The sequence below is a fragment of the Symphodus melops genome (genome assembly GCF_947650265.1).
Source record: "Symphodus melops genome assembly, chromosome: 8".
In the NCBI taxonomy this organism is placed as follows: Eukaryota; Metazoa; Chordata; class Actinopteri; order Labriformes; family Labridae; genus Symphodus; species Symphodus melops.
Genome location: NC_136698.1, coordinates 4,600,746 through 4,612,764, shown reverse-complemented (window position 1 = coordinate 4,612,764; position 12,019 = coordinate 4,600,746). Strand labels below are relative to the sequence as shown.

The window sequence follows — 12,019 nt, the reverse complement described above, 5'->3', positions numbered from 1 at the left end:
ATTTGATTCATGCAGATTTGGAAGAAACAAAAGATTTAAAACATTTACAGTTTGATTTAATTGCAGTTCATATTTATAGTTCTGTAATAAATGAAGGGTTTGATTCCTTAAATGTATCATACACATAAGTCATTTTAAACTGTTTTTCTTACTAATAAGTAGGTGACCATTATAGCATCCCGGAATGCGACTTTAACGGTGCTTTCCATTTACCTTGGAACTTGGGTCTCTAAGCTAGGAATGAAGTCTCGCCTGAGCTAACCTTGTTCATGTTGCTAGTTGGCAACAAGTCGGACAAGCAACATGAACTCCTCCAGTAATACCATTGTTTTGTTAGCTAATGCCAGATGATAACAACACACCAGGTGACAGTTAGTGTGTTGCTTGTACGATACTATCGGTGTGATTGATTTAATTACACAAAAAGAGGACTATGTTTCTATTATAGTCAGGGGCGCTTCTGGGGTCTGCTGGGGCCCTAGGCAAAGATGTATTGGGGGCCCCTCCAACCAGTGTTGTCCATTATTATTACAGCAATAATCCATGCAATACTTGGCAGGGCATTGAGAGTAAGTGTTGTAAGATGGGGCCCCATTAGGGGGGTTTCCTACTGTCATTGCAAAATGTGCACATTTTGAGGCAATGCTGTGGTTTAAAGTTTGTCAACCATTGGGGGGGCCCCTACAGGCCGGGGGCCCCAAGCAGTTGCCTGCCTTGCTTGTTGACAAGCAGTGCCTCTGACTATAGTTACAGCTTAAATGTTCCTGTTGATGCATGAAGCAGCCATGTTGGATTTTAATTTGCGCTACTGAAGGTTCTTCCTGTTTCCAAGTCGGGATTTCGACTTCAGGGGGCGTTCCTGATTACATATCAGACCGCCAAGTACATTTCCTACTTCTGAGATCAAATGGAGCGGACCATGAGTTGCTTTGATCTTTAAAAATAGTGGGTTTTTGGTAATAGTTCTGAAGTTGGACAAGTCACACAGTTTGACATTACGCAAGAATAACACCTCTCACCACATTTCCTTTTTATCTTAGTCATTTAAACTTTTACCAAGCGGTCTAGTCATTTCGTGTGCGAGGGAATTGTTAGAGCAATAAGCTAATACACCTCAGTGAAAAGCTACATTGACAGTATGTCTCGAAGATGCCTGTTGTTGACAGGCTTACTGATCACTCTCTCCTTAAACTTTAACATTAGCTCCCAGAATGTATCTTCTTTTTCTCTTCACTGTCTCTATTGCCAACTTTCAGTTAAGTCCTGATTGCACAAAAGAGAGAAGCTAGCTGTGGAAACTGTTATCTTATTCGGTCAGCAGTCTCGAAACCTGTCGGCAGTCATCGTCTGATAGATGGATGTGAATGTGTAGGGCTGCAACGTAAATGCCATCATTCCTTTCTCTGTAGCATCTGTTTAGTCCACAGACTAGTACCAAAACTTTGCCAAGAATTTTTTCTTTGCACTTCAGACACTGTGCGGGACACATTGCTCTCCTCTGCACCTAAATATAATGGATGTTTTTTTTTTCTATTTTGGAAGACCAGTTTCCATCAACTTTTGGGCCTGATTGCCTGGAAACCTTGGAAAATTGGAAATTCAACAAAGATGAATAAATATAGGAAAATGTTGCTAATAGGCTGCATTAGCGTAATCTTTTTTTAGTCTATATCTCTGTCCTCTCCAAGTTAAGCACGTTTGAAATAGTTTCTGGCGAACAACACAGATTTCAAAGTTCACACATAAAACTTTGCTTCTGTCTCAGATTCGACTGGAGTGACTTGATTTTGTTGTAAAAATGAGGCCATTATATGCTGAGACACATTAAATCTCTGTGATAGTAATTTTTTTCTCATATGTCATATTTCCCTAAACTAACAAGTCTCTCTCCAGCTCTACTTTTTTCCCCCGCCCATCTTCCCAAATACTGCTAAAAGAGTCTGTATGATATAAGTAATAAGATTAGAGTTACAGGGAAAATGCCAAGGCAAAGCTTTTCTACCCTGAACACAGTGAAATCAATCCTGCTGGAATGGAAATGAGGCACATCGAGAGAATGAACAGCAGGAGCGCTGGAGGTGGGCGACAAAAGGCAGAGGGCGAGGGAGGGGAAGGGTTGAGGCTGTTACAAATGCAAAAACATGTTTCAACCTGTTGAAAGTGCTTTGTCAGCAAACTGGACGCGGTCCAAACACCCACAACGCCACGTCTTTTTTTCACTCTCCTTTCCTTCCCTAGCCAACACAGGGAAATGTTAATAATTACAGACTGCAGACTGAAGCAACCTTCTCCAAAGAGCAGCGAACAATACAGCTAATCTGTCTGTCCCTGGCACAACCCTAACAAGAACGATGGAACGTGAGTGGCATTTCAGAGACCGGGCTTTATCTGTTAAGCTGCCTCACACCTCGTCTAAGGACACTCAAGAATGAAACATGGGGGAGCTGGATAAATTAGCTTCTCCCCAAGCTTTGCCGAGGGGGGGGGATTGATTTATCCTTTGTGTTATTCTTTACAGAAGTCATTATTACCCTTTGTGACTGACACTTATCTTTCCATCATCTGGGTGAAAATGGTCATTTGCATTTAGTAAAAGGTTTTGATAATGTCAAATTGACACAGATAGTGTTCAATAAAACAAACAATGGTGCTTTCAGGCTCACATCTTCCTTTTTGCCAGTCTACCCTCTCTGTCTGTGAAGAGAGAGAGAGAGAGAGAGAGAGAGAGAAAAAGGCATTCTGATATGCTGGTAGATACGAGCAAACAAAGACACGGAGCGGTGCGCTATCACCTCTGTGTTGACGCCACAAGGTCCAGAGTTGTCAAAAGTATCTGACCTCCATCTCTTCTAGATTAAAACGCAAGGCAGACAAAAAACAGAGGGAAAGAGAGAGGAGAGTGGATTATGATCGACATGCGGGTTCCAACAAACTCGGCTGGCGTCAGGCTCCATGTACAATGAAGAACAATGTTGCCAAGGTTACGCTGGCACACTCCCAGTCACTCTTAATCTTACAATGTTCCCTCATTCTGTTCAATGAAACCTGCTGCCATATGATCAGTAAATGTAAACAACCTAATAAACACAGAGTTTCAATACATGAACTCACATTGAAGAACTATAAAGCTAATGAAGAACCATTAAATACTGTTACAACAGCCGACAAGCCTGATACAATGTGTTCAATGTTCAATGATTACCCATGTGTTCTCAAGGCTGAATATCATCCACATTTCGCTGCCGTTACCTGCTGGGCAATTGCTTTTTAGTTTGAGGAGGAATATATTTATATATCAATGTTTCCCTTTTTTTTAAAAGATTTATTTTGGGCCTCTGCCTTTATTTAGATAGGACAGTAGATGGATAGAGTAATTACCCAGAGAGAGGGTGGGGAATGATGTACAGGAAAGGAGCCACAGGTCGGACTTGAACCCATGCTGTCCAGTTGGAAGACCATATCCTCTGTACATGAGGGTGCGACCTAACTCCGAGGCCATCAGCATCTTATGTTTGTTTCTCTTCATTATTCAAGCACTGAAAATCTTCCTTGGAAACGCCCTCCTTCAACTTCTTCCCAGAGTAAATCCTCCCTTGTCCTTGTTGAAGCAGCATCAGCTTTCTTTATGTCATCATATTCTGCCTTGTGCTTGTGTCTTTGTTTTGTGTCAGCTGTGCGTAACGTAAACAACGATGAACGCTGACAGGTTAGCGAGACCTTGACCCTACATGTGGGCTGATTGATTCACATCTGGAAGGGGCCATGGTGAGAGCCTTCACTTGCGTTTTGCACAGCCATCGGTGAAAAGCCAGGTTTTAGACTGACCAACTGCCCTGCACTTTGGAAAACATAGCACCAATCAAATGTGGGACATCGTCCCCGACACTCTCCTTCAAGAAATCTTTAAAAACTCACCTCTCCAACATCGCCTACAATCACAAAGTCCCTTTCTTCCCCTTACATTGATCATTTGTTTTGTTTATTGATTGATTGTTTCTTGTCAAAGCGTTTTTGGGTATTTAGAAAAGCACTATATGTAACAAATGTATTATTATTATTGTTATTATTAGAGTTTAGTTTGTTGTTGGGTTTTGGTTCGACAGTATTTCTTGTAACTTTAGAGAGATTGATTCTATCTCAAGTTTAGCCTCTTTTTGTTAATATTGCTTTGTTGATTTGAACAGCACTTAGCATCTCTTTCGAGTTTGATTCCCTTTTGTTGCACAATTTGACTTATTTTTGTAATAAATAACTTTTGCTCAACTAAATCCATCTGCCATTCTCTTTCTCCCACAAGCCTGGGTGTAACAATGCTAAGAATATATTTCCTACTGAGTAATATGAAGAGAACAGATGCAGGAATATCTTCTTTTTGTTTTTCTTCCAGCCCTGTTTCATCTCTTACAGACACATTTTTATAAAAATACTTGCTCTTCTAACGATCACCACCTGCTGCACCTCAGGCTGCTTCTTTGCCTGTTAGTATTTCGTATGATTACAGAGAGACTTCTATCCAGCACCTGGTTTGTTTTTGATAACGCAATATCCAAGAGCAGAGCGCAGATCCGCCGGCAACATCGACTTTGATTTAAAAAATGAAAGTGTAAAGTGAGAAATGGGCACAAGTTCAAACGCTACTTAACTTTTTCATCAACTTTGTTTTAGGGTTGTGCTGCGTGTATTTTTTCTGCAGGAAAAGAGAACATAATATGATTGATGTGAGAAGGTGGAAGCAGAAAGGTTCCATCTATTTTCAACGATTGCTGACAGAAGACGATAAATTAAAAAATTAAAAAATACAAAGAAATCATGTATGTCCTCTGTAAATATCTCTCGTAGTCATGACTGTCTCCAATAAGTGAGACACATCGCGGTCTGTGATGCTGTATTTACATGTTTACGACAGTATTTTTTTTTTCCGAAACTCTATTTATCCCCGTGGGGCAAATAGCGCACCAAGCATTCGACCACAGGAGCAGCGAACTGCATACACCCTGACAGAGATCAAACCCTCGACCTTCCGTTTGAGAGACAATGACTCTACCCACTGAGCCACAGCCGCCCAGAAGTATATAAGCCGTCTTATTGGGGGACTAGAGAAAAGAAGGATAACACACTACTCACAGTTTATTTGAATGTCACGTAAGCATTTTTTAGATTATTTTCATTCTGTGCAAATGTGCATGTAGTGTGAAGCTACAAGCTAACTAAAGAGCGCGAGCAATATAATGCTAACACAAGAATGCAGCTCGAGTCTGCTGCTTGCGCTGAAAGCTTAGTGCTTCATTATGGCGCGTTCTAATTTGATAACGCCTTTGAGCAAACGTGAGGGTCGAGGGGTTGGAGGTTTGTCGCTGTAGAAGAGCGGAGGATTCACTACAGCTGAGGGGTTTGTTTTGGTTTCACACCGGTGCTCAATGGGGACATCTACTGGATCAAGAAGGTGCACATTCTTCCTTTAAAGCTACTGTGTTGATTTGTGTGACCTCTGTTGGCAAAGAAGGACTGTTGATCTCTCTGCTGATTTGTCCTGTACATGTGTGAATAATATTTTCTTACAAAAACAAGTCACATCCCTCTTTATTTAAAACGTTTAATGTGCAACTTGCAATGACTCTTTTTAAAGGCTGTTTAAGAAACAAGCTTCACCTGACAAAGACCCTGCGACACAGGTGATATAAAAGGTGCATATAAAATAACTACTGCATGTAGAAATGGATAATCTTCTCCCTGATGTTTTTTTTAGGTAATATTATAAACTAAATAATAAATTCCAGTTGCTGTAATCACTAGCTAAAATCTTTTCACAGGAGCTTTAAGTATATATGTGTAACCATGTGTTTTAAAAGGGAAGTAATAGAGTAAAACCACATTTGTACTTGATAAATGTTTTAATAAAAGTTAAAATTATCTTTATATTTCCATGATATATAACTTTAAAAAAAAAAGAAAAATACACCTGTTGCCACACTAAAGCATCCAGCCCTCTGCAACTAAATGTTTTAAAGCCTTTCATACAACTTGCCATTGTCGTATTTATTCTCTCAGCATCAGTTCTAAGTCGAGGTGCACTAAGCTGCTTTTCATTCTCCTGTCAGGCCCTCAGCAGAGCCTCTACAGAGAACGGTAATGGCCTCACAGCAGGAGTCCTGACTGAGCTGCCATGAGGGCTCTTGATAGAGTCGACATGTGCGCTTGTGTGGTTGGCTGGAGTGTCTGCAGACCAGCATTTAGTCGTCAGGGGTCTCGGATCAAAAGTCCTGCTGGGTGCAATGACGTCCTGCCCGCGCACGATACTCTGATCTGATCCAGAAATAGAGCGTGTGACAGCTGAGGAGCCATTTGAGTTCATTATTTCAGGTGCATTTGATGCAGTTTTGACGAGGTCTGGACATGATGGAGAGCTATCTTGATGTGTGAGTCTTTGATGTGACGCTTCAGGTGTCAGCTCTGGATGCTCTTTTTTCTCGCAGCGTGTCCAGCTACGGTCCTCCTCTTCTCCATCTCGCGTTTGCTCTGATTTTTGATGTGGAAAGTTACACTCTGTCGAAGATCTGCTCTTTAGCTGGAAGAACTGATAAAACTGAAAGTCACACTCATACAGCGGTTTATATTTATACACAGGCACATAAGTGGATGTCCCTGCAGCAGTGGGGTCCTTGTTGAGAAGGCAGCAGTGCAGGTTAGACGTGGAGGGCAAGGTTGGAGGATGCAGCACGGGGACGAGGGCAGCGGAGGAGAAGGAGAGGTCACTCTGCAGCTCCCTCTGTCTCAGCTCTCGCTCCAGCATCACGTTCTCCAGCTCCTTGTCGGCGAAGGCTCTCCTCTTCCTCATCCGGGCGCTGATGGAGGGACAGTTGAAGTGTGTCTGCTCGCGCTGCGTCTGCTTTGACCAGCAGGAGGCGTTGTCCTCGAGCGGCCCCGTCTGTTTGAGCCCTGCATTGAGAGCAAAGCCACATGAGGCTGTTTTATTTTTATTAATAATTCAGTTGTACTGTACATAATGAAGTTGTTCCGACCAATTTAATTGTTGTGTTTACGTCTGAGTACTTGTTCTGTTCTTTATTGTTTTAATGATGCACTTGGTTAGTGGTGTCAGTTTTGCTTTATTGAGAGCACAGAGAGGCTGATGGGGCCATAAAGAAGACAAAGCCTCCAGCAAGACTTGACTGCATGCCAGCAGGTATTAATACACTCTATGTATTATAATAATGGCCTGTTGATGTGGAATAGTGAAGCCACAGTGATCTGGTTTGTTTGGATAAATTAAGAGAGCGTAAGTCTGTCGAACAATGACAACCAAGAAAAAGCAGCAGCACTTAGAAGGAGAGCATTTAACATTGTTTGAGCGCATCAACCTGTGTGACGTACAGCACTTTTTATAGCTAGACAAACAGGTCAGCACAAAGTTAACCCTTTCTTTTCCTTCGTGTTTGTTTCGAGTGAAAAACATGTGATCGATAGTTGATCAAGGTTGATTCAAAGCTCAAGTGAATCGATGTCCTACAAACCATTGAACATAATCTGATCAATGTAGTTGGGTTTTTTTTGTAGTTTTTCTTTCTTTAACTGAACTTAAATTCTCTAATTCTCAAGGACAGGTCAACTGTAGGGCCTCTGACGTTAGGGCTTTAAATTGCAAAGCGGTTAAGGCCCAAAACAAACTTTTCATTGCTGTAATCGCTATTTGCTATTTTGTCCCTCTAGGCGCACCATAATTAATATGCCGCAGAGCCTCCCTGTGGTCACCATGATGGAAAACAATGACCCTGCTGCGTCTTTGCATAGCTCATTTCAAACTCCTGGGCAGCTCTGTTGATGAGTAAAAGTCATATTCACCTCGTGACATCAAACATTACATTTTTTTTCTGTTCCTTTATACTTTTTGATGAGAAAGAGATTTTTTTTTTTTTCAAAGTTAAAGTTGTGACCATCTGCAGGGAGCGCCTTATCGGATTTCAAAATAAAAGTTTGTATTCTAACAGGAAGTAGACCAATATTTAAAATAAAAAAGCCTCACAAAAACAACTGTTGGAAAAATAATGGAAATTCAAATGTGATTAAAAATGAGATTAACTATTAAAATAAAACATTTGTGTTGAGAAATCTTTTTTTGCATTTTGCAACTCATCTTTTACCCAGTTGGGAACCGTGAGCTTGCCAGTTCAAGGCCCAGTATGGACCTTGAATGGAATTAGGACTGGTTACTGGAGAGGTGCCACTCGTGTGCACTGAACCCTCCACAGCTCAGGCTGCCGTCTGTTTGCGGCCCCCACACTCAAGACCGATGACATGCACTCATATTTCGAGCCTATCTATTTGTATGTGTAACATTTCTCTAAATAACAATGGTAAAAGCTGGATTTTCCCATTGGATAAATAAAGAATAAAAACAAGTTTGACTGGTCATTAAGCTGTTGATAGCCTCAGTATCAATACTAGCGAAAATAAATAAATAAAAATAGCAAACTTTGATCTCTACTTTTATATTTTATATGTATTTCTATTGTATAAATTATTTTTAATACTCTTTGTTTAAATGAGCAATTGTACTGTATAATTTGTAACACTTCTATCCTCACAAAAATCAGTCAGAACCAAAATCTCAGTGCACACAGAGTTAAACAGGAAGAGATGAATTCTGATGAGCTCAATGAATTGAAAGAAATGAAGCAAAACAAAAAAAGAGAGCCGGTGAGCCCCGTCTTGGAGAGAGGTAGACAGTTAATGAGGGAGGAGAAGGGAAGTCATCTTTACCCTGCAGGAGGCTCTTAGTCAGGCTGCTCTGCTCGGCTGCTCGGCTGTAACGCTGATACGCTGTCCTCCTCAACGGAGCTGCACACCTGACCCCCTTCTTACCCTGCAGGAAACACAGGAACAGAAATCAGACACAAGCAAATTATTACTGAGTCTGTGACCCAAGGGTAATTAAAGAGAATTAAAACATTACGTAAGAGGCGGGTACATAGAGCTCTTTGTAAGTAAGGTTGAAGAAAGAGACGTATTGACCTGCAGAAATATTACAGCAGCTAAATGCACCGTCTGTCAGTTTGTATAGAGACCTGTATGAATACCTTAATAATAATAAAACTGCATGAGACTTTAAAGCAGTTCAGAGTACTCAAAGAATAACACGCCTGTGCTTTTTTTACTTGCTATACTAGTTTATGTTCTATGATATTCAAAAATATCCAGCCAACAATATTCTATAAGCAAACTGAAATATGCTTAAATGCTAAAATATTTTTATTAAACTGTCACATTTAGCCTTCAGTACTAAATGCAGACAGAACACATTAAAATGGAACTTATAAGTGCAAATCAATCAGTTTTATATGTATACATATATATATATATATACATATATAACTGAATATATATACATACTGTATACAACTGTATATATATATATATATATATATATATATATATATATATATATATATACTGTATATAATCAAACTTGATCCAATCCTTTCTGTGAAATAAAACCTAAATCCTTCTCCAAAGTGTTAACCTTCAAATACTAATTCAGAAACAATTAATTATTTTATGTAAATGTGAAAACATTGTGTAAGCTTTAGCCTAATTCTTCATGCCATTAAAACAAATCCTGACTTCTTCAGTTCTTTTTGTTAGACAATGGAAAGGTCACACATTGAAGATTTGGACAATATGAAACATTTCTGATTTCATTTTGCACGTTTTTTTTTCTCTGTGTCAAAGTGTAAATATGTATCTGAGATATCCTTCATATACTGTAGCTCAAGTTAAAACAGACTTGCCTATGTAACCCTTTATAAGTGACACATTTTAATTCATGCAGTGTTGTTATAATTATTTCAAAACATTGTGTTCCTCTCCAGTCCGAATTGTCGCTGCATGTTGATATTGTGCTTTGTAAATATCAGCATCAGAGGTCATTTATCTCAGTTTAGTTTCCCTGATCCCTCCCTCACTGACCTGCCCCCGTGTCCTGCTCACCTCCGCGGCTTGCTGCCTCCTCAGCGCGACCTGCGCAGCCATGACGCGCTGCCGCTCCACCACCAGCAGGCAGCAGGCGCAGCGACAGTCCCTCCACCGGCAGAAGCGTTTGTGGCCTTTCAGGCACGAAACGACGCCGTGGTTCCGACAGCGCGCGCATTTGGGGCTCCGGGTCATCTTGTGTGGCTTCTGCTGATGGCACTCTGAAGACAGGGTCACTTTATTCTCCCCGTGTTTCCCGGGGCAGCCGAGCCGCCCAGCGCATCCGTCAGAACTTATCACGTCAATAACGTCTTTTGACTTTACTACAAGTGTCGCTGTGGTGTCCAGCTGCAGGCCTCCTTCCAGCTCAGAGGACATCAATTTCACTTTTTATCCTCAACGCATCGAGCAGACTTTTAAGCCAATGATTCAATAGTTTTACTCAATATACGGTAATAAATCAGACACGAAACTGATATACTCAATGAAAAAGCGAAATCACTATAACCATGGAGCAGTTAGGTGTTTTACGCACGCGTTTGCATACAGAGAAATTAAGAACCCAGAAGCATTTTTCAAACAGTGCTGTACCTGCAACACTACACGGGCCCTCCAAATAGAATAAATCTCCATCAGATACAAATTAAAAGATTTTGATTCCCGGCTTGGTTAGCCTTTACGCAACAGCTTTATAGCAGACTAATGCCTACTGAACAACATGTCGTAAGGTGAAAAGTACAGTCCTGCCTCGTCGTCCTGTCGCGGCTACATGACAAGAGTTTTCAGGCTCGAAATTTAGCAGCCTACCGCCAGACGTTTGAAATGTTCAGCATCTCTCAGCTGCTCTCTTAAGCTGTTTTCAAGGACAAGCCGAGAGTAACCCGGGCCACAATGCCAAGCTTCTGGTGTGGGACTTTGGGGAAGCCCGTTTTTGCAGTTTAAGGAACTCCCCTCAGCCTATAAACTCCAATACCTGCCCTGCCCTGCCCACCTCCAAGATGTTCTCATCTTTCGATTTAGATTTTGAGATCTTTGCCAAACTCACATCACAACTTATTCTTGGTGGAATGAAAAACAGAATCAAGTTTGATGTCAACCGGTTTGAAACAAACAATGAATTTGAATTAATGTATAGTTGCAAAAAATAATTTACATTGCAATGAAAAAACACAGGCTTGTAAACAATAGGACTATACCGCCAAAGGGCTTAAATTGAATAAGACAACAATAAATACAGTATAAGGAGCTGTGAAACAGTGTTGTGTTACTGAAGTCCAATGTAACTGAATGTAAAACACATTTATGTATTAAGAAAAATGCTAGAAGAAAGTTTTGTCATAAAGTTAAGACTTCGTAAATTGAAGATTGATCATGAATGATAAAAATATACAGCACACATTGTTGGGAGTGCATCCACCCTTTTATTTAATTCAAAATAGGAATAATTATAATTAAAATGTCAATGTCTACAATGAGAGAGAAAGAGAGTGCAGGGTGTTGAATCTTTAAAACATACACTTGTGTCCGTGAGCGTGCATGTGTGGGAGCAGTGTGTTTAACCAGACTGTTACAATATGGACTAATTACGCACGCGCCTCGGGGAGAGAAGGCTTGAGGGGGGGAGAGATAGAAAAGCAGACAGAGAGAGAGTCACATTTTCATTTTACCTTGGAGTAATCTTCACACTCATATTTATTCATCATTCAGTTTAATAATTCAACGATTTAATGGCTCTTGTGATGCTTCTAGTGTCACCATTTCTGCTCCTAAAACGGAATAATCTAAACCATTAAAATACATAAATATTCACTTTGGAGAGTTTGTGTAGAGAAGCGCGTTTTGGCTGACTTCAGTGTAAAAGGCGACTTATTGTTAAGCTCAGCTTGTTTTTAATGTACGAGTCTAAACTGATGTCATGTAAATCAGTGTGACCTAAAACAGAAGGATTTGTCTCTAACACTGATTACACGTCAGTTTATTCTAACACAGGTCCAGCGCAGTTGTCCTTGGTTATCACGTGGAGAGTACATTTGCCATGCTGTGCTTTACTTGA

At 40.5% G+C, this 12,019-nt stretch overlaps 1 protein-coding gene across 2 annotated transcripts; it reads right to left on the bottom strand.

Moving 5' to 3' along the window:
* Nucleotides 1–5,633: 5,633 nt before the first annotated feature.
* On the bottom strand, nucleotides 5,634–10,836 carry dmrt2b (doublesex and mab-3 related transcription factor 2b). Of its 2 annotated transcripts, none has more exons than XM_079349985.1 (3): nucleotides 9,964–10,836; nucleotides 8,758–8,860; nucleotides 5,634–6,936 (listed from the first exon to the last, which is right to left on the bottom strand). In XM_079349985.1, exons 1-3 carry the CDS (start codon nucleotides 10,342–10,344, stop codon nucleotides 6,095–6,097), a joined length of 1,326 nt encoding a protein of 441 aa, XP_079206111.1. In that variant the 5' UTR covers nucleotides 10,345–10,836; the 3' UTR covers nucleotides 5,634–6,094. The 2 variants fall into 2 exon arrangements, with proteins under 2 accessions (XP_079206111.1, XP_079206112.1); XM_079349986.1 differs by having other exon boundaries at nucleotides 9,985–10,836.
* Between the last annotated feature and the right edge of the window lie 1,183 nt (nucleotides 10,837–12,019).

Bases quoted from the DNA above. Each gene is read 5' to 3' on its own strand.
- dmrt2b (XM_079349985.1), bottom strand. From the start codon at position 10,344: ATGTCCTCTGAGCTGGAAGGAGGCCTGCAGCTGGACACCACAGCGACA. The intron at 8,861-9,963 runs GTCAGTGAGGGA...TGTTTCCTGCAG, and splicing joins TGAGCAGGACACGGGGGCAG to GGTAAGAAGGGGGTCAGGTG. The intron at 6,937-8,757 runs GTAAAGATGACT...CTCTCAATGCAG, and splicing joins GACTAAGAGCCTCCTGCAGG to GGCTCAAACAGACGGGGCCG.